General features: G+C 35.0%; 1 protein-coding gene across 1 annotated transcript; it reads left to right on the forward strand.

The window, feature by feature from the left end:
- The first annotated feature begins 801 nt into the window (after nt 1-801).
- On the forward strand, nt 802-26,262 carry LOC132553115 (uncharacterized). Its single transcript, XM_060217326.1, has 15 exons — nt 802-1,057; nt 9,084-9,184; nt 9,889-10,034; nt 10,506-10,626; nt 11,791-11,882; nt 12,483-12,589; nt 13,928-14,067; nt 18,200-18,367; nt 19,603-19,709; nt 21,005-21,147; nt 21,504-21,574; nt 22,128-22,254; nt 22,923-23,207; nt 23,373-23,579; nt 25,997-26,262. The coding sequence occupies exons 1-15, from the start codon at nt 802-804 to the stop codon at nt 26,260-26,262; spliced, it is 2,337 nt and encodes a 778-aa protein (XP_060073309.1).
- The last annotated feature ends 970 nt before the right edge of the window (nt 26,263-27,232 follow it).

Below are 27,232 nucleotides of genomic sequence, written 5' to 3' on the forward strand. Positions count from 1 at the left end.
GCATTGCTACATGTATTTGTTTTAACTTTTGTAAATAAAGAATCCGGTAAAGAAATTCCCTATGCCTGTATATGTTGTTGGGTGGTCACAAACAGTACAATTTTGCGTGATTTTATCATCATCATAGCTCTCTAGATTTCGATTTTAGACTACGTCAATCTGTTCCGACTGTCATCCGCTGATACACTAGGTCTGTCAGGTAATGAAGGTCCACACTGAGCAATCAGTCATGTGTGTACCGATGGCAGGTAAGTAGCCGGTGTAGACAGGCCCTTCAGAAGTTAGCAATTATGTTCACATGGTGTAGTCACACACCCACTTACAAATATAGATATGTGATCAATGTTACTTTCAAAAGTTTGGTTTTGAATAAGTTTTAAGTGCCGTATGAATGTTACTGGTGTATTAATCGTGAGTTCAATCCAAGTCGCGGCTGAGTGATTAACAGGTGCTCTGTTGCAGCCAATCACGTCTAAAAACAGATCATTATACAAGGGCATGTTTACGTGTTTACATCACACGTTTCAATAAACAAATGTGCGCACAGGAGTTGTTGACATTGCACCAATCGTTTTCGTCTGATAAGTAACGACCGTTTTATTAGAAATTCCAAGGTCATCTCATTTAAAAATGTTTTTTTTTTCTAGTTATACAATCACATGTTCACGTGTTAACATATCCATGTCAAGATTATATTTTCCTGTATGTGTTTATGAGGATACATATTTTTTCTGGTCTGTTCACGTGACGGTCAACACAGTTTATATAAGATACGCCGAAATGGAATAAAACAGTCTCGATATGGCCACCACGACCATGAAAAGCATCCTGTGTATGTTTTATTTTCTTGTTTGCACTCTCATCAACGTATTTCAAAACATTGTCACACCTAATTGTGCTCCGGACGTGCAAGTCTGCAGGCTGGAATGGACAATTGACTACAAGCAAACAATGACTTATTACGGATCTGACGGAATTGGACACCCAATAGTGTCCAACAATGGAACCTTTCGCCTCAGGGACACATGTCAAACATCCAAACCAACGACAGAAAAAGGCACGTATATCTTAAAATTAATTCCATGCATTGAACATCGACAAGGTCTTTCTGAAGAACTTAAGGATGTGATTCACGAACATGTAGAATGGCTCTGGGCATGTTAGATTTCTCACAAACTGACTTTATACTATTTCGTTCATGTCCATTTCAGCAGTTTCATTAAGTATCTTTCCATTATCCAGTCGTAAACATTTACCTTTATAAAATCAATACTTTTTACTTTTAACACATTTTATTATATATTTCACTTTATATCGATGAGTAATTTAGATTTATTTTACATCATTTTTATATCATTTATATTGTTTGAGAATTTTATGTAGGTGTGAAGGTTGTTTACTTCTGTCAAAATATGCACCCTTAGGTTTGGATTTTATGATATTAATCCAGTTTGAGATTTCCTACAACCGATGATCATACGGACATAAAAACTTGCTGGTAACAATTTTACAAAGCAGTTTAAGTATCCAGTACGCTCTTCCAAGATCTGACTTAATGGATAAATCACAGTAAATGCTTAGTTCATAATGTCATTTGTATTAATTACCAAAGTAACAAAGGCAACAAGTTGAACTTGAGAACGCTCTAAAATTATATTTAACAATATTAGATATTTTAATCAGAGCTCTCCTAATAAAGGTAAAGGTTATTTCTATCAAATCATTTTTATCAAAAGAATAAATATAATTAGGCCACAGACAATGCCTATACAAGCCCTCTCAAGTTTTAATATAGTTTTAAACATATTAGCTTTGGCTAGGATCTATAAGAAGTACTATTTAAATTAATTTCCATTTTTTGATAGACAACGTTTTAACATACACATGAACATAGGTGGATGTAAAATCAGAATGCGGTAATTTACCGCCAATATGCACGCATGCAAGCAAATACTTATGATTATGAAAAATATTGATATTTACAGTTATACAAATAACATCATTTGTGTTACCATGTAATTAGGCAAATAGATAGTATCATCAGTATGACATAAAATAAATTATCATGCTTATTATACTAATTAGCCACTCATCACCCATCCCAATCTAGAGACCTTAATCGGCAACGATAAAGATCCAAGGGTGAAATGTTTGGTCTTTTGTGTATAAATAAGACTTTGTTGAAAACTATTGACTATAATATGTATTGCTATCATGTCAGCCTACAAATACAAATTTGGACCTGTTATATTTACTGGCAGCAACATATTAAGTTTCATATCTAATTCACAAAATTATCAATACTTGCAATTTGCATGCATGCTCAAACATTTTCTAACTTCGGAGGGTATTACGGTAATAACTAGAAGACGTAGAATTTTTAAGAACAAATAGTCATACAAATTGTACATTGAGATCTAACAAGGACTCTGGCTTATGAAACTGCACTATGTGATTCTATTAAGTTAAGCGATTGGAAAACACTCTGTCATAAAGGATGAGATGCAAGAATAATATTGACATTGGCAACTGTGATGCAGTTTTGCTCTCTGTCATAAATAAACATAATGAATGGAGTTCGTTAGTCACAAAACTACATTTTAATGTATATCTACAATGAGGAATTGTCTATATAAATATATAAACAATGTTAGTGTCAACTTGGGAAAATACGCACAACGATGTATGTTATGTACTTCGGCTTTTTATCTATAAATTTTAAGAATCAGATTTTTTATCTCGGATTTTCTTTCACATCATTATTTTGTTTTACTTACACATGTTTTTGTTTGTCGAGCTAAAGTTGTCAATCGTCACCATAAACAAGTAAATTGTTTGTCGAGCTAAAGTTGTCAATCGTCACCATAAACAAGTAAATTGTTTGTCGAACTAAAGTTGTCAATAGTCACCATAAACAAGTAAATACCAGTCTCTTAATCACCGTTTACAAGTTCAAGTTTACAAGTTTAATTATTCCAAATGCAATACAGCATATAGGATACAAATATACAGAATTAATTGTGTCAAATTCGTAAGTTATGTACAAGATGGCGGAGGACAATTCTATTCGAAGACATAATTATGTACAGACGTTTCATTCATTACAGCATGGCAGAAATACTGTAGCAAATATTCGAAAACAAACAACATAGCAATAAACATGACGTTATGAAATTTGGTAACACAATTGCAACACCACTACAGAAACTACATTATCCAAAAATACACGAAGGGTTGATTTAAAGTATTTTTTCAGTATGCAATTCACAAAAATTAAAAGTCTATTACATTTAATCCAACAACAGTAATTTTCCAGAAATTATTCCAACATAGTAACAATTATTGACCGAGGAAAGTTTTTCTTTTAGTTGTAGCATGCAAAAGATATTTACCAAGTTTGTTTAAAACCTTCACACTTTTACAGGAAAATGATTGTATTAGTTTATAGACACTTGGATGGCGATAATAGTATTTTTTAATGTATCTACTTCTTAAATCAGAATATGTAGGACAAAGTAGTATAAAATGTATTTTATCCTCGATATCATATTGATCACAAACTGTACAAATTCTCTGACTTCTTGGAATGTTATTATAACGACATGATTCAATGTTAAGATTGTGTCCTTGCATGCGAAATTGACTCAGTAATTGTTTTAATCTAACATTAATGGGCTTACTAAGGTGAAACTGAATACCACATATATCCACAAGATGATTGTACAGATAACATTTGGAAGATACATCAAAACCACTTCGTAACTCTTGAATAAATACGTCATGCACACGTTGTGTGTACATTTGCAAAAAAGTATTGTCATTTTGTTTCCGTATTAAGGGGAAAATCGTTCATTTTCCTTTTTAAATGGTAATATGCTTTTCTACCTGGACATGCTAATGTACTTTGTGCAACAGTAAATCTTCCATTTTAATTAAAAACTAAACAAAGATCACAAAATTTATCAACTATTTCGATAGATTTACCATTAAAAGTCCAACTTTCAAAAGGCAAAAGTCGTGTTCCTTTTCTAAAGACAACAATCTTTGTTTTGTCTGTATTGACATTTAAATTCCATTTTTCAGTATACGTTTGTAATTTATCTTACACATGCTGAAGATCGGTAGCGTCCTTAGTGAATGAAACTGTGTCATCCCCATACATTAGCATAAAACGGTTAATCAATTGTGATACATAACTTTGACAGTTAGAATTTATAGATTCATTTTCCATATCATTTACAAATAACAAAAAAGCATCGGCGACAAAGATTCACTTTGTAATAAATCGATATGTATATCAAACATAGCGGACAATTTAAAATGAACATGAACGTACATTGTTATAAATTGATTTAATTACGAACGTACATTGTTATAAATTGATTTAATTACGTTAAGTAATCGTCCTCTTATACCGCTTTTCCATAGTTTATACCACAAAATCTGGTGTGATACACTATCAAAAGCCTTGTTATAATTAACTAAAGCACCATAAAGCCTTCTATTTTGTAAAACTGTCCGGATATAAACGTTAATAATAAACAAGGATTTGTTGAAGACAAGTGAACAGTTGTTATAATAAATAACAATTGCTGATTTTTTTTATCGTCGGAGAAAGATTGTATTTCTGAGTTGTTAGAATTATCATAATTAACCTAAATTTCATTATATTTATAACTACGGACTGGTTTAACGTGAAATGTTCATGTACATTAACATAGAATATTATAGTTTTGAGCTTTCGAGGTCAATTCACAAATCTAGAGCACTGAACACAATGTATAATGACAGAAGTACATGTAACACCTGGTTGTCTTTTCCAGTTATCTTAATGTTTCGTTTCACACGAGTGAATCGTTTGCGTGTTGTTGCCAACAATTTACGAAAATGTAACTATTTTGTTTTAACGGTATACACGTACTTTTCCGTTTTTTTTTTTATGTAATTTTTTGTCTGGAGAGTGATTCGTTAAGCATTCCCTGTTTTTGACGGTGCCATTTTCAAATGTGTTATGAGGACTCCAAACATGTTCAATGTTAATAATAATAATGATAATAATAATAATAATAATGATAATAATAATAATAATAATAATAATAATAATAATAATAATAATGATAATAATGATAATAATGATGATAATAATAATGATAATAATAATAATAATAATAATGATAATAATAATGATAATAATGATAATAATAATGATAATAATAATAATAATAATAATAATGATAATAATGATAATAATAATAATGATAATAATAATGATAATAATGATAATAATAATAATAATAATAATAATAAGGTGATGAAGAAGAAAAAGAAGCACTTGCAGGAAATGTTAAGATGGCATTCTGCATTTTCAATTATTTGGGTTTTTTTCGCCGAGTGAAACAAAAGTAAAACGTTTCCGATGGTGTCGTCAACCTTTGTGTTTGATTAAAATTTGGACTTAATTAATTGTGATATGGTTAAGGTGTTGCGCCCAGTTCCAAATTGAGTATATAAGCTTTATTCAGGAAATTTTTAATATACTTATATCTATATATAAAACCATGAAAACACATTTCAGATTTAGAATTTCACCTAAAATTTAATGTAATTTTGGACTTGTTAATTGATTGGGCCATGTTAGTGTTCTCTGTTAAGCTCGATGTTTAGTTACATTTAAGTATTTAAGCTGTCACAACCAAACCTGGAATTAATCTTTGTGTGATTATCTACATATTCCTATTTTAACTACAGTTTACTGTCAATTAATTGACTTAAATGTTTAAGTTTTCTAGTTAGCTTGGTTTTGAACTTTACTCATCTGAAAGTATTGGTGCTATCATAACAAGTTCTCGAATATATATATATAATCACTCCAACGCACTTTTATATAATCACTCCAACGCACTTTTATATAATCACTCCAATGCACTTTTCGGATTCCCTTTTTCACTTAAATCTTACTGTTGGAATTTGCTGATTTAATAGGCTTTGTTGAGCTTCTTTCTAAGTAATTCAGCTATCATAACTAAACCTGATTTATATCTAGATATGAGCATTCCAACACACATTTCACATATCCTGATTTTCAACTACATCATTGCTGTTAATTTGATAAATCAATAGAGTTAGATTTTAAAGATTTGGTTTAACACAGTGTTGAGCTTTATTCCTCTTAAATCATTTACGCTGCCATAGCCAACCCTGGAATGTATCTTTATCTATCAATGATCACTCCAACACAATTTCAGGTTCTGAACTTTCATCTACATTAAACAGTTAATTAGGGCCCGTCACATTGTGACGAAAGTCTTGCAGTGGACTCACTGTCAGTCCGTGTGTCCGCCAAAAACACACCTTGTGTCGTTGTTTACCAATGTTAAAGGGTGTGTCAACTGCCAAATTCTTAGTTATTTTCTAAGGTTAAGTTCTCAAACTTATGACATTTCATTGTTCCGTTTATGATTGGCTGCAAACAGTCGAAATCACATGTTCAGTGAAATGACTTAAGTTTGTATGACTATTCATATCTTATTTGCTTCCATCTTGAACCACTATTCATAACTGTTTTTATCAAATTTATATAAATAAATTGATATACAGATAGTTTAAGGGGAAAAGTGGATTTTTAACATTTTAAAAACCAGGCTATTGCATTAAATATAAAGGCTGATGGATTTGGATTAAAGAAGAATATCTTCAGTTCACAGAGAGAGAAAAAGTAACTTAGAGAGATAAGGGACAGCATAGTTACATAATTATTTGATCGGTATAAATATTACATATAATTTGTTAAGTTCATTAGAACAAAATATAATACAGAAATAATTGGAACAGCATATTTTTTCTTTTACTTTTTTTTTTTAAAAAGTTTAACATTTGTTGTGTTTTCCATCATCTGAGTTATACTTGTCACTGAATATATTTGAATAATCTTTGATTGCAAATATTAGTCTCATAGAGCACGGGAAGATCAAACCGTAACATCAACAAGTTCTGCTAAGCATTTCAGTTGTAGTAACGCGCAAACGCACCAAACCCTCCTTGTGCATACCGTGCGTGCATCGCCAGCACATCGTGCATACATCATCCGCACACACCCTCTAGACAACTGTGCGATAGGATCGTGCATTTTGTGCGGTTTGGTAAAAACGGTTGACTTATATTACGGATTGAAAATTAAACGGAAAACTCGTGCAATTAGGACCAAATAACGATCACAGGCATATCAAAATGATCAATGATTATAAGGGTTGATTTTAGTTCGACAAGTTTCGAAATGTCAGTGAACCCGGCGCTAGTTAGTCATATACGTGACAGTTCGTAGCGATTATGTCTGCCGTGTAACCAGCATAATACATTTTATCGGAGTAAACGCTAGATAATTGGGAGTAATTACAGAAGTGATGACAATAAAATAATTTTATGATGGTGTGAGATTTTAGATGATACATTGTCGAGAAAAAAAGGTCCATTTCAAGTGTACTTTTCTGATACATATAACGATCGCTGTACGCTTAGACTTGTCATGTGCACATCCTGTAGACATTGTTAACACGTCTTAAACTTTGTAATGTTGTTTGATCCCACAACTTTATTGTCCCTAGAAAGCTAATGTCGCCTTATTTTGCATGAAAATGCCCAAATGTTTCAATAACATAAGTTAAATAGGAACTAAAATGAATAGCTATATTTGTCTTTGTAGAAGAACATGTAAACATATTAAATAATTACACATCCCTCACTGCACATGCTCGTGTATTATTTAAATAAAGGCTAATCCCAACCCATACCAGTGTCCACACTATATATTCAATAAGTATGATAAGACTGATACTAAATCATTGAACACTTGAGTATTGCAATCGGATATACCTTACGCCTAGCTGACACCAAAAGACAAAGCAACCCATGCATTTGTAAATGGAATTTATACAACACGTTCAATACAGCAGTATGATTTTAAGGCGGAACTTGTGTAAGATTAGGATGCAAATTTCGTGTAAGTTATATTCCCAAATAAAATAAAAAAGATTTTCCGACAGGTTGCCGATCATGACTTCTTTCAAACAGGTATATTTTTTCGATCCCGGATGAGATATTCTTGGTTGATCTAAACAGCTACATGTTTATTGAGGCTAGTGGAAATATATTTACGTATTTCGTTTAGAAATCACGCAAACTACGAAAATAAATAGATAGAGACCAGAAAACTAGTCAGTCACTAATAAAATTTGTTACCTGAGCACGATCGGGGTATCTCAGCAGAGACTGATATCTTGTAACATTAATCGCAACCGAGGAGTTACAATACATAAGAACCATTATTATTAATTGGATATAATATTCTGACATGTTCCCATAAAATATCATTATTTTCTGGTTAGTATGGATTATAGAGGTCTATGTTTCATCAAAATGACTTCACGAATGTTTAACATAACTTTTGTTGCTAGAAACTATCTTCCCGAATCTAACTTAGATTACTTGTGTGTACAATGGATACATTCATTCAGGTGAAAAAAATTAGTTTTATATATTTGTGTTCCAAGGTTACAGTTATGACATAATGTTTTGATGACTTCAGATAAAAAAAATATGTAGACGATAGGTATCTTTGCGCCACTTACAGATGTAAAGTGAAACTGGTGGCTATTTATATTTCTCAACTGAAAAAGGAACGACATTGTCAGGTGCTTTAGCGTGCTCTAAAATCAGCACTGTACAGCAAAGCTGTAAAAATAATTCGGAGGATAGGTGCTTTTTTAAACCCTACCTTTGTGAGAAAACGATGCTCTTTCGAACAGACGACACCACATAACGAACATTCTGTGTGTAATACTAATGAAATCTCGAGTACCTAATTGCGTAAATAATTAACTGTCGAAATAAGTAGATTTACCATAAGCCAGATAAATGTCATTTTTCCTGCAAATATATGTAACATATAGGGGTCCTAATTACAGCTATTCCTTCATACCAGCAAGAGGACTTCGTCATTTACAATACTTGTGCAGTTATGTAAAGTAAAAGATTGCTCTATATCTGAGCAAAATAATTTCTTGTAAAAGTTATTGAGATTTTTTCAGACTTGGAAAATGTATTACTGACCGATGGACTCCACAAATTGATCTACACAATCAATGGACAGTATCCTGGACCAACCGTCGTGGTGTATCAAGGACAACAGGTTAGATTTCCGAAGAACTTAGTTCAAACATTGAAACTTTCTTTGTGTGATATGAAACTGTTTGATGCTCGTTAGTTTGTCTGTGGGTTCTGTTGTACGATATGAAACTGGACGTGTTTGATGCTCGTTAGTTTGTCTGTTGGTTCCGAAGTATGATATGAAGCTGGACGTGTTTGATACTCGTTAGTTTGTCTGTTGGTTCCGAAGTATGATATGAAGCTGGACGTGTTTGATGTTCGTTAGTTTGTCTGTTGGTTCCGTTGTACGATATAAAGCTGGACGTATTTGATGTTCGTTAGTTTGTCTGTTGGTTCTGTTCTTTTATACATTACTAACTTGGATTGACCAAAGTTTACATGGCGGGTGCCGTCGATGAAGTAGAAGAAGTTTGTCTTTCGGAACACCTGGTCTTATTCCCCTTGTACATTTTCGGTATTCTCCGTGTAAATCTTTCTTTGGCTTTAGTTTTATTGATGTTTATTATAGCAATAATGTACCATCATTAAAGCATATGTATTGCCTATTTTCGAATATTACCACAGTTTATCGATCGTTAGTTACCTTAAAAATGACTAAACGTAAAGTACATACAGGTACTTGTATGTGTGCATAGGAAAACATCGTATAACTTATTCATTTCGGGTTTCTCTTTACTTTAATTATGTTTATAATCACATAGATTGAGGGGATTTCCTTGTATGTAGGTAGAGGTGGTGGTGAAGAACAAACTACTTTCGGAGGGCGTCACAATACACTGGCACGGCCTTATACAACGGGGGACACCGTGGATGGACGGCGTCGGATCACTGTCACACTGCCCTATCAATCCAATGGAAACGTTCGTTTATAGGTGAGAATCAAACTAATTAATACAATACCTAAATATTGCCATTTTAGTATGCTTACCTCTAGCAGCCAATGCCTGTTGTACCCCAAATCAACCTGATGAACATTAGAACACAAAGTTTGTTGGCCTTGTCCGTTTGTAACAACGTATGCCTTATTTTCCTCTTGTATTTTCTCAGAGTCTTTTTTTTTTTGTTCATATTTTACCCTTGTGTTATAAAATTGAGTTTGGATTATGATTATGTTGACATGATGGTATTTTCTTTTTATTTTGGATTTGAATTTAGATTAAGATTACGATGACATGATGGTATTGCATATATAACTACGACGTGCAAATATCAATCCTCTGTAACAGTGTTACATAAATAATCCCCTATTCTCTGACACCGATCTTGTAACATCCTTATTCATGATAATACGTTTATTATCAACAAACAAAAAGATAATATGTAAGTTATTTACGATATCCAAGTTTTTTGGCGGATCCCGTCGGCTCACATTGGTATCATTCTCATCACGGACCGCAGAGGACGGAAGGACTTGCGGGGGCGTTGATAGTGCTTAAGAAGCAAGAGGAGGAACAGGCAGGGGAGGTAATTTATGGTTTTACAGTAAACTTATCAAATGTAATAATGTGAATACATCTTGTTTTAAAAAAAGATTTGTGTGTCACTATAAGGGGAATGTTGAACCTATGTGTCATCATATTTAAGGTTTGGTGTTTCCTTGTTCACCACCGGCAATATATTACATCACATACTTACAGGTGTGATAACGCACAACGCACCAAAACCTTCGTGCGCAGATCGTGCATACATCGTGCATACATCGTGTGCACACTCACACGATAAAGTATCGTGCGCACAATTGTGCGATGTGATCGCACATTTTGTGCAGTTTGGTAAAAATGGTTGGCCAATATTAAGGATTGAAAATTAAACGGAAATTCGTGAAATTATTACTAAATAGCGATCGCATGAACATTAAAATTGTTCGGAGATCATAAAAGTCATTTTGAATTCGACAATTTCCGAAATAACACTGGACCTGCATTGGCGAATAGTGGTCCATCGGAAAACAAAAGTTTACCAGTATACGGGTAAATATACAAGGCAGGTCCGGACCCGTATCGGATGGGTCGCACGTGTAAGAACACAACTTACGCATATAGTTTTAGTCATACAGAAGTAATAAAAATATCATTTTCTTTGTGACGATAGGAGATTTTAAATGCTTCACAGCTGTGACAAAAAAAGACGTCCATCAATTTTTACCTATAAGATGTATATATAATGTGCGCCCGAAAAATAAGACCGGTCACGTGTGACTCTCTGTAAACAGAACTCCGAAAATTACGAGTGTATCTAACTATTCAGTGTGTATCTTATATATATCTACTGGTGTCCTACCTATACAGTAATGGCTCAATAAGTATTTATACTTAGTTGTATTCCTATAGATGTAGAAAATAAACCAACTTCTTTATAAGTCATTTCTAAATTTATATTAACCACGATAAAATCGCACATTTGTGCGATAGAACCGCACAATGTACGCACACATTTGCGATAGCATATTTCGTCCGATTTTCCTATCGTTCGCACAACGTGCCGACATCGTGCGCACATCGTTAACGTTGTGCTATCCCACAACTGTATATATCTTTGTCCGTGTAAAGATTTAAGACAGAAAAAAGTTTGTAAGTTGGTAGACATGTTGACTAACTTTGTTTTTTTTTTTTTTAGGAAGATGAGCAGGTACAAAAGACTGAGTACTTGATGTTCCTGCAAGACTGGTTCCATAGATCGTCAACAGAATTAAACAAGTTCCTGGACTGGGGCATGATACAGTAAGGCTTAACACTGAGTAAAGAGGCCAGGCTTCTTGTAACACAAGTGAACACACATTAATCATTAAATCAATATCACATAAAAACACCAAACAAATAATTCACCACGAAATAGGTTATTTGGAACTGTATGACGATTGTAAATTACAGCTGTGTTAAAAGTTGATTATTCTTACGTGTCCTATTTATGGTTTGTTAAAACGTTTTGGTATGATACCTCGGTATGAGGTTGAGAATTACTTGGGTGTCCTATTTATGGTTTGTTAAAACGTTTTGGTATGATACCTCGGTATGAGGTTGAGAATTACTTGGGTGTCCTATTTAAGGTTTGTTAAAACGTTTTGGTATGATACCTCGGTATGAGGTTGAGAATTACTTGGGTGTCCTATTTATGGTTTGTTAAAACGTTTTGGTATGATACCTCGGTATGAGGTTGAGAATTACTTGGGTGTCCTATTTAAGGTTTGTTAAAACGTTTTGGTATGATACCTCGGTATGAGGTTATTTTTACTTATGTCCTGTTAAGTTGTTAAAACGTTTAAGTATGATATCTAGGTATGAGATGGATTCTAAAGTCTATGTACTGTATCTGGATTTAAGGTTTTTCTACGGATTGGATAACGACCAATGTTCCACGGTGTATTTTGGAGCAGACCAGGAGAACGTTGGCTTCATCCCGTTGAACGCTATACTTATAAATGGAAAAGGTATGTACAATATTGTAGGTCATATAGAAGAACTTGGGTAAGATATGGAAACATTGGGATAGGATATGGAAGTATTTTGGTAGGATATGGAAGTATTTCGGTAGGATATGTAAATATTTGGGTAGGTTATGGGAATTATTGGGTAGGATATGGAAGTATTAGGATAGGATATGGAAGTATTTGAGTAGGATATGGAAGTATTTGGTTAGGATATGGAAATATTTGGGTAGGATATGGAAATATTTGGGTAGGATATGGAAGTATTTGGGTAGGGTATGGAAGTATTAGGATAGGATATGGAAGTATTTCGGTAGGATATGTAAATATTTGGGTAGGATATGGAAGTATTTGGGTAGGATATGGAAATATTTGGGTAGGATATGGAAGTATTTGTGTAGGATATGGAAGTATTTGGGTAGGATATGGAAATATTTGGGTAGGATATGGAAGTATTTGTGTAGGATATGGAAGTATTTGGTAGGATATGGAAATATTTTGGTAGGATATGGAAGTATTTGGGTAGGATATAAAAGCTTTTGGGTAGGGTATGGGAATTATTGGGTAGGATATGGAAGTATTAGGATAGGATATGGAAGTATTTGAGTAGGATATGGAAATATTTGGTTAGGATACGGAAACATTTGGGTAGGATATGGAAGTATTAGGATAGGATATGGAAGTATTTGGGTAGGATATGGAAATATTTTGGTAGGATATGGAAGTATTTGGGTAGGATATAAAAGCTTTTGAGTAGGATATGGAAACATTTGGGTAGGATATAAAAGCTTTTGGGTAGGGTATGGAAATATTTGGGTAGGATATAAAAGCTTTTGGGTAGGGTATGGAAATATTTGGGTAGGATATAAAAGCTTTTGGGTAGGATATAAAAGCTTTTGGGTAGGATATGGAAATATTTGGGTAGGATATGGGAAATATTTGGGTAGGATATAGACGTACTTGGATAAGATATGAAAGTACTTCTGCAAGATTTGGTAGTTACAGTGCAAAATGTGATCGTACCCAAACCGAGTTTGGCCCATATTTTTTAGTTTAGGATGTGATTAATATCAGTATAGAGTGATTTCTCCCCAACGTTTATTGAGATCTCCCGAAATGGTCATTTGTTAATAACACTACGTAAACGTTGTATTTTGGTCAATAATGTTGTTATGACTGATGTCATACCAGTAGATATTATTTACAACCAACTACAGCATCTCATTTTAGTGTTTTACAAATGAAATAATTCAAATATAACAGAATGTGATATACAATGCAACCTCTATAATTTGACATTTACAGCAAGCATAATTAGTGTATTATATTTCGTTCATTCAGGGAACACGTTTCTAACAGATATGACAACAAACAGTGCGCAGCAGACATTAGAGACTTTTCACGTGACAGTTAATAGTACATACAGGTTCCGACTGGTCAACGCTGCCATGACATTTCCACTACTGCTATCTGTAGACCAGGTAAGACTTGTTAATACCTGTCTAGACGGGTGATTGGGGCTGGTAATATCAACCCCGTGAATTCCTGTCTAGACGGGTGATTGGGGCTGGTAATACCAACCCCGTGAATTTCTGTCTAGACGGGTGATTGGGGTTGGTATTACCAACCCACGGGTGATGGGGCTGGTAATATCAACCCCGTGCATTCCTGTCTAGACGGGTGATTGGGGCTGGTAATATCAACCCCGTGAATACCTGTCTAGACGGGTGATTGGGGCTGGTAATACCGACCCCGCGAATACCTGTCTAGACGGGTGATTGGGGCTGGTAATACCGACCCCGCGAATACCTGTCTAGACGGGTGATTGGGGCTGGTAATACCGACCCCGCGAATACCTGTCTAGACGGGTGATTGGGGCTGGTAATACCGACCCCGTGAATACCTGTCTAGACGGGTGATTGGGGCTGTTAACCCCGTGAATTCCTGTCTAGACGGGTGATTGGGGCTGGTAATACCGACCCCGTGAATACCTGTCTAGACGGGTGATTGGGGCTGGTAATACCGACCCCGTGAATACCTGTCTAGACGGGTGATTGGGGCTGGTAATACCGACCCCGTGAATACCTGTCTAGACGGGTGCTTGGGGCTGGTAATACCGACCCCGTGATAACCTGTCTAGACGGGTGATTGGGGCTGGTAATACCAACTCCGTGAATACCTGTCTAGACGGGTGATTGGGGCTGTTAACCCCGTGAATTCCTGTCTAGACGGGTGATTGGGGCTGGTAACCCCGTGAATTCCTGTCTAGACGGGTGATTGGGGCTGTTAACCCCGTGAATTTCTGTCTAGACGGGTGATTGGGGCTGGTAACCCCGTGAATACCTGTCTAGACGGGTGATTGGGGCTGGTAACCCCGTGAATTCCTGTCTAGACGGGTGATTGGGGCTGGTAACCCCGTGAATACCTGTCTAGACGGGTGATTGGGGCTGGTAATACCAACTCCGTGAATACCTGTCTAGACGGGTGATTGGGGCTGTTAACCCCGTGAATTCCTGTCTAGACGGGTGATTGGGGCTGGTAACCCCGTGAATTCCTGTCTAGACGGGTGATTGGGGCTGGTAACCCCGTGAATTCCTGTCTAGACGGGTGATTGGGGCTGGTAACCCCGTGAATTCCTGTCTAGACGGGTGATTGGGGCTGTTAACCCCGTGAATTTCTGTCTAGACGGGTGATTGGGGCTGGTAACCCCGTGAATACCTGTCTAGACGGGTGATTGGGGCTGGTAACCCCGTGAATTCCTGTCTAGACGGGTGATTGGGGCTGGTAACCCCGTGAATGTCTGGCTAATAAACGTTCGAATGAATCAGTAATTCGTTCGAACTACTTTTTAACTTGTCTGTACGACTTGTTTATCCGTTCTTACAACTTCATTTTTATTGTTGAACCGTTCGAAAAGTTAGCAAAAGTATCTTTTAGGAGTAAGGTTTATTAGTTGGAGATTTAAGCGGTAATAACGATGATAAGGACAATTAACTACAACGTTCTACTTTGAGATATAGTCACTCTTGTTTTGTATACACATGTATTTTCTTACCATAGGAGAAAAAGAGAGTGTGTTCACGGTATACTAGATTTCATTTCTCCATCTTTAATATTGATTTCAAGCGAATTACAAATTATTTTTCATTAACTTTATTTTAACTAAACTTTACATAAATAAATGTGATATACATCAAATTCTGCGTAAACAGGTATTTTTTATATTTTGATAAGAATAAGAGGTTGATTTATTCAACACTACCGTCATAGGAATGTAAATACATCGAAAGAAAAATAACCAAAAAATCGTTAATATCAGAAAGAATTCACACCTGCAAGCAGCCAGCTATTTGCCGCTTGATATCACAATTGTCCTGTAGCTCCGTGCGATGCTAATGCTGTATAATTAGCATTTATAAACGTAGCTTGCATTAACCTAAACGTAAATCCATCTGTTGATTAAAACTTCTCGACGATATCTAAGATTTTATTTACATTGGCTGTGAGGAAGTTTAATGTTCCAGTGATGTGTAAACAACTAAATGAATTAAATAGTTTTTAACACAATAAACACATCTTGAAAAAATAGCTAAATTTTGGGACATTTTAATGGTTTCATATTGTTATATTTCTATATTCTATCGCATCGAAATTTAACCATTTTTTCGATAATCTTATGATGTTGTTGAAGATAAACAAAACTTTCATTTTTTATTTTTTTATTTTTTAATTTATCATTATTATTCATGACCATTTTTGTATCATCTTCATTATTCATTCACTACTTAGGTGAATTTCTAACGTATACAGATTTCACTGCCGGGAGTTTTCAATAGTCTAATCTGAGTGAAACAAGGATTATCAGCTTCACCGAAATGCTGCCAAAACAAGTGTCATGCTAAACCAGTTAGTAAAACAATAGCTTTGTTCCAAATTATTGACAGAATAGCTTCCGTAGAAAATACGTAATGCACGCGTAAAACGAATGGAAGTTTCAGCGTTGATACGCCACTTCGCTAATTGCATTACAACCAAATAGACTATGTAAAATAACTTGTCTTCAAATTCTGTATTGTGTAAAATCAATACATCATCCTTGTTTAATTAAAAGAACTGGAACAACAGAAATATAATACTAACTTTTAAGAAGGAATGAAACTTGATCTATTAAAACTTTATTCGTGAACTTAAAAGATAAACGCTACTCGCTCGCCGCAATATTGCAATTCATGCATCACGCATGACGTGTATACTATGGCTTATATCTCCAAGCGGCATTGTCTCCTGTCATAGCCATTCTACAAAGTAATGCACGCTTGAATTTTTATAAAATCGAGTGCAGATACATGTGAAGTTTTACACAGTACTGACAACCGTCATTTACTGAGCGTGTTATGTGCAACAATTGACATACGTGTCGTGTGCAACAATTGACATACTTACGTGTCGTGTTTCTTTTGGCATTCTTTTCAACATGAATGCGTACGTGAAGCAAGTTACACTTTCAAGGTGAACTTTGTTACATATTTTTATGTTACCAATCTGAATCTCTCTGATGTCTGGTTTTTTCTAGTTTTTAAGTACGTAATAGATTATCATAAATATAGGTAAATAGATCAATTCAGCCTACCTTTCGTCAACACTTTCATCACCTGAGTGTTGTCCTCCCATAATTACATTCCATTGAAGTCTTATGTTCTTTGTTTCTGAGAAATCTTTATAAATGCTAATATTCTGTTAACACAATAGCGGATTGTTCTTTAATACTTAATCTCATTTTCCAGTGAAACAGAAAGCTATATTAATTTGAGTTTGTAACCACTGCAGTGATAATGTAACTTTTGTAGTTTTGACCAATCAGAGCTTTGGTGACAATGTAACTTTTGTAGTTTTGACCAATCAGAGCTTTGGTGACAATGTAACTTTTGTAGTTTTGACCAATCAGAGCTGTGCTTTCAGGTCATGTAGTCTCCTATTTTACTTTGCTTCTGTCATTTATTTCAAAGAGTACACAGGCTTGGCCTTGTTGTCAACCTTAACGCCAGCCTTCTTCAACCTGGTTGGCTTAATGTTAGTTAGAGTAAAGATTTGGTTTAGGAAACTTATCAAACATGAACTGACATTAGGGACAGTTTTTTTAATTATTTTACAGCTGCTTACACTGGTCAGATAATATATTTTGATTTTTAATTTTATCTGTAACATTGTTGTATTTTCAGTGACAACAAATTTGATCAGCGCCAATCACTGGTTAACTTTTATTAACATTTTGAACACTCGGCTCCTGACGTGGAAGAGCGTGCCAATATTTCCCCCTTTTTAATCGGTTTTCGTTTTTAAGATGTAATAAAAAGAAAATTCATTGGCTATAGATATTATACATACCCTGTATTTCACGAGTATGACATATTATCTATTCCTTTTTATGAGTGCAAAGCAAGAGTGTTAAAGTAAAGATATTTCTTTCAAAAGAAAAAACATGGGTTTTCTTCTATTTATCAAATTGAAAACATTATCCCTTCATATTACTTATCATATTTATAGAAACGCTGAATAATTACCGATAAAAAGAATTAGATTGAACACGAGTTGTTGTGTACATTTTTTGTCTAGCATGAGGTGGAGGTTGTGGCTGTGGACGGGAATGAGATCGTTGGTGTGAAGGGTGATGCTGTAATTATCAATACTGGGGAGAGATTGGACATGCTGATACGTACTTATCAACAGGTCTCAAGTTATTGGATCAGAGTGTCTACGCTAGCGAACAATCAACCCGACAAGGTAGGCGCAGACGCAATTTATACAGTGGCTTTATATTTTTATTTAAATTCTGTTTGTAATGCTACCGAAGATATACACATTTTCCGGTGAATTTAAGGTTAATGGTTTCTATCACATGTTTTGCATTGTGTACATACTTGTTCTAAATTCATACTTAATATCAAACACGTGAGTGTAGCCAACTCACTTCTCTGTCGCTCATGACAACACGAGTTGTGTCCCGTGTACCGATCTATTTGTATAGGGTGTTGTGTGTCCCGTATCCCGACCTTTGTGTAGCGGGCGTTGTGTGTCCCGTATCCAGATCTTTGTGTAGAGGGCGTTGTGTGTCCCGTATATCGATCTTTGTGTAGAGGGCGTTGTGTGTCCCGTATCCCGACCTTTGTGTAGAGGGCGTTGTGTGTCCCGTATCCCGATCTTTGTGTAGAGGGCGTTGTGTGTCCCGTATCCCGACCTTTGTGTAGAGGGCGTTGTGTGTCCCGTATCCCGACCTTTGTGTAGAGGGCGTTGTGTGATCCGTATCCCGACCTTTGTGTAGAGGGCGTTGTGGGACCCGTATATCGATCTTTGTGTAGAATGCGTTGTGTGTCCCGTATCCCGACCTTTATGTAGAGGGCGTTGTGTGTCCCGTATCCCGACCTTTGTGTAGAGGGCGTTGTGTGTCCCGTATCCCGACATTTGTGTAAAGGGCGTAGTGATAATTTTAATTATTTGACAAAAGTCTAACGGGGGAAATACACTTTCTCGTTAACAACATAAAGATATTATCATTATCAAGCAAATTAATAAAACGGAGAAAAAGGACGAAAACGCTACGTAGCCATTACGTATAGACATCGATAAATCGGGATAGACAAGATTGGCAACCTCATATCTGTAGAAACTTTATTTAAGAAAAGCACACCTCTTCATTTCTAAATCAATCAATGATCGATTTCGGCTTTCGTTCATTCCCTTAAGTTGTTCTTAAATTTCAACTTGTTATGCCCTAGCACATCTAACGCGACCCAGAAAGAATGGAGTGATGGCGATAACCTCATAGTATGACTATACTTATTTTTTTTAATTTGTATGGAAAGGTGATATGGAATTAATGCGTGTTCGTAGTACAATCGTTCAAAATGAAAAAAACATATAAAAAATTTGAAAAGTAATACATCATTCCAAAATTACAAATAACTTAAAAACGGAAAATATTGTTCTATAACATTGAAATTTCTTCCATTCTTTAACAGACTCTGGGATTACTACACTATGAGGGATCAGATACCACTCTTCCTGTTACGGAGTCGACTAAGTGCAACGCTACAAGGCGATGCCGAGTTGTCAACTGTTTATTCGGGTAACCTGATCCTGTATTTCAAGAAATTCGGAATGGATCTTAATTACAGAAATTTCCAGAATAATTGTTCTTGTATTCACATCATGACACTTGCTATATATTTTGGGTACTTTTTTGTAATTTATGTAGGCCTTGACTCGGTTAGAAAGCATAAATGTTTTTAAACTGCAGAAGATTTGAAATAATTTAGTTTACGTATATATATACATGTATATTTATGTGGCATAGCTATAGTTTGAAATCCTTTTCACTTTAGTAACGATTCAAGCATTTCATTAAAATGTTTTGATATTTTCTATCAATTAACAATAAGATTTGTATGCATCATTTGTTAGTTCTTAAATTTCGGATTGTTTTACTACTTTCCAAGAATAAACTTGTAAGTGATAATTGGATGTCGAACTTTGACATCGAGTTTCAGGTTTCAACATTCATAATATTAACTAATGCTCCTGAACTTCAAAACGAGGATTGTGATTTGTTGATGTATAAATACAACAGCCAATGATAAACATTATTTTTTTATTAATATCTTATATAAGTTTTGTTTCATATGCTTATTTTCTGTAGATAAAAATGTATATTTTTTCTTGTTTTTATAATTACATATTCCATGGTTTATTTTAAATTAATACCTTGCGGTAATCCCACATACATTAGTCTTTTAACGATAAATGTATAATTCTACAATTGTAGTTTAGATATGAGATAAATAATGGAATATATACAAAGATTATATATCCTGGTTGTCAATGAATAGACCGGTTGCCAACATAAACAAAGTACAATTCTTAATGTCTGTTATAGTTTTGCAAAGGAAATATAGGCGTTTATCAATTTGTTAAAAAAAATTATCCATCTTATCAAATTTATACTATCACAGGCGATGACTAAACATTACCAATAATAGTATCTAGTCGTAATTTTGACCAGCCAGAGCAACAATTTTTAATCACTGAATTTAAATTAGTCTCCGGCTCGCCACTTTTGTCTTTCTTCACCCTCACCTAAATATAGCTTATAGTTTAAAACACTGACCATGTATTCTATTGATGCTGCCACTTTGATTGAAAATCAGACTACTGAAACTTAAATATTCTGTGTTTTTACCTGGCATTGACGTTACGCTAATGACAAGTTGCTGGATAAAAGTAACAAAAATCGCTCGTTAATAATATATTTCATACTATGTATAATATAAAAAACGGGAAACCATAAAATGTTCTCTATACCTTTGTAGACTTATTTCTAATCTTGTTCTCGTGCTAATCATATAGCTAATTATATGTGCACAGGAAATACCCGGATGACCTGTATACCGACTGTGTTTCACTTGGTGCTATGAAATCGACACCAGAGGAAATTAAACGACATCCAGTTTCTGTTGCGGAGTCCTTAGATACATTCCAGGAAATATTTCTAAACTTCCATTACACCCGTATGTACAAGCATACCTACATTTGTAATCAGTACATATTTTTATAACACTTTTGCTCCGATATGGGGAATATTATAGATTTGTATTTCGTCAATCAGTCCTGGACCATAATGGCGTTGGTTTGCCAAATTTTCTGTGTAAATGTGAATCCCTCCCTCTCTCTTGTCGTTTTTTTATCGAAACAATTATGAACTTGTTGTCAAATTGATGTGATAATCCTGTTTCTAATCACATTGATTCTGAAAATGCTTTCGTGAATTTGGGCGTTGTATTTTTGTATTACTATGTATAAAACGTTGACGGACATATTAAAAAATATCATGTTCTCATCTTCTCCCTAATTGTTTTAAATGCAGGCGGAACCTCATACCCGTTCCCAACTTCTGTAAGTGGGAAGAAGTTTATCCGACCATCTGTACCTTTACAGGTAATAGTAAACTTTATTTATTTTACAACAATTACGAAGCAAGTATTTTTCAACTTACATTAATCAGATTAAATAGGTCAGTATCAGTAATGCGTGTTTTTGATGTTTGATAAAGATATTGAAGATTTTATTTCAACTTTATTTTTTTTTTATTATATCTGCGAAGTTTAGATTTCACAAGACATCTTGTCATGATTCTTTTCCTGAAAGCATTGGATAAACCATATTTATATAAGTTATCCTTATGATTTTGTGCATAGACATCCTACCTTTCGTTCCCTGTGTTTATATATGATTTTGCGGTTTTTCAGTTCGTCGCATTGTCTGTTGTGGCGTTTACTTCGTTAGAGTTTGTAGCTCGTCTCATTTATCTGTGCTTGTTGATAATATATGTGGTATTATCTTCCTGATTCTCCATGCTGTCAAGCTTTACTGTTATATCTCGGTCTCCTAGGATACCGTTGTCATGTTGTGTCCCGCATTTTGGTATTTCAACTACGACTACTCTAAATTTGATGTTAATGCCACAGATATTTTTAATGTTATTTGATAGTTACTTCCCACGGCAAACGATACATACATCGCCTGTGAAAACGTGGAATGTCGGGACATCTGTGACTGCACCAATATTGTCAAACTAGGCATCAACAACACCATCCAACTGGTTCTCCACAACATGGGTACGTGTGTACACTTTGCATTACAATGAAACTAATCCGATTGATATATGAAAAATCACCGGATAGATATCTATGTTGCCATTACGTTGAAAATAATGACGTCATCGTTTTTTACGTGACACCAAAGTGTCTTTCTACCTAATTGGTTACACCGTCCAGAATGCATATCTTTCTTTTTGTTTGCTTCGAATTAAAACAAACCAGAACATTTTCAGTAAAAATATTTTAACAAACACGATTTTACCATTGGTTTTTTTATTTGTTTTGCAAAGAAACATAACGTGTTTTTAGATATGCCAAAAAATGTCTGTAGGAAAATCTTGCCACCAAACTCGACGAAAAGATTGAAAATTAGAAATTCCTTTATTCTTTCTATATTTTTACTTTAATTTGGACATATTGTTTACGAAATATGCTTCGGTTCACAAAGTCTCATAAGTTTCTTAAATCCACGTTCAATTAACTCCACTTTTATCATTATCTCATAGACTAACCCTTATTTATATAAATAACTTTCCTGTAGTGCAAACCATGAAGTGTGGGTTTTAACATCACGTAACGCTATCTCAGTTATAATCTTAGGAACAAACTAAAACGAGACTGTGCAATAATACCGATATCTCAATACTTATAATAAATCGATACCGTTTTGTCTTGTCAATCTGCAGATGAAAGTAGAAATGGTCTAAGTCATGGCATACACATCCACGGCCATCACGTTCATGTGTTGAAGGTCGGTTACCCAAACTACAACAGTACTACTGGTAGGATTAGTGAGCAGAATTCTGACATCCTATGTGATACACCGACTTGTAACAACGCTAGCTGGAGAGACCAAAGCTGGTCAGGTGGACAGTTGCCTGGTGCCAATTTTGAAGACCCACCGTTAAAAGACACAATCTTAGTGCCGCGCCAGGGATATGTGGTGGTGAGGTTTAAAGCTGACAACCCAGGTATTTTTTTATTCTCATACTCTGACCTTCATCGCTTTTGAATTAAAAAAATGTAATACGTTTTTATTGTAATTATAGTACAGGTTTACAATTTTACATTAAGTTTGAAACTTTCAAAGTAATTAACCTTTATATTACCTATCTACTGAAATACCCTACTTTTAGGCTTTTGGTATATGCACTGTCATATGGAACCCCACCAAATCTCGGGAATGACACTTATTCTTCAAGAGGGCGACATTGGACAAATGCCACGACCTCCTGCAAAGCTACCCCGTTGCGGTAATTTCTTCTCAGATATGGATTCAGCAGATCTTTCTAAAGCCAAGAACAGCCTTCTGAAAAACGCCATGCCTTCAGATCAGATACGAGGTATACATATGTAGGTTGCATGTAACTGGGGCGTGATATTAGAGAAAGTATATATAATGTAATTGTATTTCGATATACATGTTTATGCATAGTAACTTACGCTAGACTGCATGACAAGAAAGAAAACATTATATATATATTATATAATGAAATGTAAATATTTCAAATACGCTAACAGTGAACACATATTCAGACGCTATCGCTAATAAGCAAAGAGTGCCTTAATGTCATATCTCATTTGTTGTCTGTTCACTGCAGACCTTTAACGAAAAAGATATGTATCATAAAAACGCAAGACAGCCAAGGAAAGAAAATGTAATAGTTTTCAAAATATTTCTCAAGCAATTTGTCCCAAAGACTTTACGATGATAACAGAGCGTGATCGACTACAATGTAACCAGTTTTATGAATAAGTACTTGACGGAACTAGCCAAGGGGAACAGAACAAACAGCTACAAGTGACGACACTAACAGAGTATTATAGAACACGACAGCTACATGACGGCACAAACCGATATCAATTAAACACAACAGCTATATGACGGAGTCAAATAACACACGAGTGATTATCACGAGAGTTATAAAACACATCAGCTATTAGAGAGCACATATAGGAAATAACAGAACACACTAGATATATGAGAGCTTAAGCAGAGAGTAACAGAACACACCAGATATATGACAGCTTTAGCAGAGCGTAACAGAACACACCAGATATATGACAGCTTTAACACAGAGTAACAGAACACACCAGATATATGACAGAATTAACAGAGAGTAACATAACACACCAGATATATGACAGAATTAACAGAGAGTAACATAACACACCAGATATATGACAGAATTAACAGAGAGTAACAGAACACACCAGATATATGACAGCTTTAACACAGAGTAACAGAACACACCAGATATATGACAGCTTACCACAGAGTAACAGAACACACCAGATATATGACAGCAGTAGCAGAGAGTAGCATAAGGCACCAGATATATGACAGAATTAACAGGGAGTAACAGAATACACCAGATATATGACAGCTTAAACAGAGAATAACAGAACACACCAGATATATGACAGCTTTAGCAGAGAGTAACAGAACACACCAGATATATGACAGAATTAACAGAGAGTAACAGAACACACCAGATATATGACAGAATTAACACAGAGTAACAAAACACACCAGATATATGACAGCTTAAACAGAGAGTAACAGAACACACCAGATACATGACAGCTTAAGCAGAGAGTAACAGAACACACCAGATATATGACAGCTTAAACAGAGAGTAACAGAACACACCAGATATATGACAGAATTAACAGAGAGTAACAGAACACACCAGATATATGACAGCTTTAGCAGAGAGTAACAGAACACACCAGATATATGACAGCTTAAACAGAGAGTAACAGAACACACCAGATTTATGACAGCTTAAGCAGAGAGTAACAGAACACACCAGATATATGACAGCTTAAACAGAGAGTAACAGAACACACCAGATATATGACAGAATTTACAGAGAATAACAGAACACACCAGATATATGACAGCTTTAGCAGAGAGTAACAGAACACACCAGATATATGACAGAATTAACAGAGAGTAACAGAACACACCAGATATATATGACAGAACACACCAGATATATGACAACTTTCACAGAGAGTAACAGAACACACCAGATATATGACAGAATTAACAGAGAGTAACAGAACACACCAGATATATGACAGAATTAACACAGAGTAACAAAACACACCAGATATATGACAGCTTAAACAGAGAGTAACAGAACACACCAGATTTATCACAGCTTAAACAGAGAGTAACAGAACACACCAGATATATGACAGCTTAACACAGAGTAACAGAACACACCAGATATATGACAGCTTTAGCAGAGAGTAACAGAACACACCAGATATATGACAGCTTAAACAGAGAGTAACAAAACACACCAGATACATGACAGCTTTAACACAGAGTAACAAAACACACCAGATATATGACAGAATTAACAGAGAGTAACATAACACACCAGATATATGACAGCTTAAACAGAGAGTAACAGAACACACCAGATATATGACAGCTTTAGCAGAGAGTAACAGAACACACCAGATATATGACAGCTTAAACAGAGAGTAACAGAACACACCAGATATATGCCAGCTTTAGTAGAGAGTAACAGAACACACCAGATACAGATATACTATAATGTTAATAGTGAATAGAACACCCAAACAACGTAGTTATAATCTGATGCGGGTTGTGCGTAATGTATATGTCTGATCTTGTTCCGGACTCTATATTTAAAGCACGTTATCGAGATTATTATGTAGCTCCTATCAGTAACATGTCAAGCGTTACGTAAGCTACTCTTTCTAAACTGGTTATGGTTAGTGATTATTTTATCGTCAACAGCGACCTTACAGCCGTGTGGATCAGTGACATATTTGGAATACTTCAAAAAGACAAAGGCAAAATATGTGGCGGCGATATCTGTATTGAGTATATTCAACGCCGTAACACTTGTTGTGCTGTATATTACAGTAAAGTGTACAGCCAAGAAGGGTTACAATAACAGAGTTAGATATAAGCGCATCGAGATCAACGAAAGGACGGAAGCAGAAGCATTTAGGAATCACGTGGACAAGCAGTCGTTTTAACTTATTTTTAAACTTTATGATTGAAGACATGCTAATAGAGATGATTAATGATGCTTTTTGCTACTCATGTGACTTACCGCAAACCATGTGATGTTTTCTCCAAGATGTAGAACGTTTCGGCACACTGAACATCGCTTTCCCAATACATTTTGGATGTTTTCTTTGTATATTCCATTCTCGTGATGTGAGTAATTCAATATTCATCCAAAAATACAAACATGTGCATTTTACTTGGCGCGTGATGTGCTTGCAGCACATGATCTACACTCTTGTTAAGTAGCAATAACTATCGGGTGACTGTAAGCTTTATATCAGCAATATATTAGTGTTGCCAATGACACATTTATGATTTAGTTTTGTCAACAAAATTGTTTTTTTTTATCCCTAAATAGATAAATATACATTGGATGCCATCAAGTTTGAATACGCGGTCTGACTAATATCAATAAACTCACTGATTAAGAGATTGATTCCCCTAATAATGAAGGTATAATTTGACCCAATTTTTGATTTTGAAATGTATATCTCGTGTATTGTTTTCTCTATGACTTGTGAGTTATCGGGCTTTGTCGGAAAACTTGTTTATTTTTTGTTTAAAAAGAAGATTTGAATAACTCACTTTTATGGATAAGAACGAGTTAGAGGAAAATGAAGTGGGAACAGTTTGTAAGAAAACATCATGGGGAATCGTAGGTGGAATGGTGATATATGCTGAAACAAGATAATTCTCAAAATTAGTTCGTTTTTCTCATCAGTAGTTATTGCAGGAAGAAGGAAGAATCCTATGATGGCAGTAGTTATCTTAGGAAAAATACAAGCGGTAGTTATTGTAGAAATATCTAGCAGTGGTAGTGGTTATTGTGGAAATATCTAGCAGTGGTTATTGTAGAAAGATTACTAGCTGTAGTTATTTTAGAAAGATTACGAGCTGTAGTTATTGTGGAAATATCTAGTAGTGGTTATTGTAGAC

The sequence above is a fragment of the Ylistrum balloti genome, unplaced genomic scaffold (genome assembly GCF_031769215.1).
Source record: "Ylistrum balloti isolate Yb309-2 unplaced genomic scaffold, AGI_CSIRO_Ybal_v1 Utg370298, whole genome shotgun sequence".
NCBI lineage: Eukaryota > Metazoa > Mollusca > Bivalvia > Pectinida > Pectinidae > Ylistrum > Ylistrum balloti.

Coding starts and splice junctions, on each gene's coding strand:
- LOC132553115 (XM_060217326.1), top strand. CDS start 802: ATGGCCACCACGACCATGAAAAGCATCCTGTGTATGTTTTATTTTCTT. Junction 9,185..9,888: donor TGGTGTATCAAGGACAACAG/GTTAGATTTCCG, acceptor CCTTGTATGTAG/GTAGAGGTGGTGGTGAAGAA. Junction 22,255..22,922: donor ACTGGTTCTCCACAACATGG/GTACGTGTGTAC, acceptor GTCAATCTGCAG/ATGAAAGTAGAAATGGTCTA.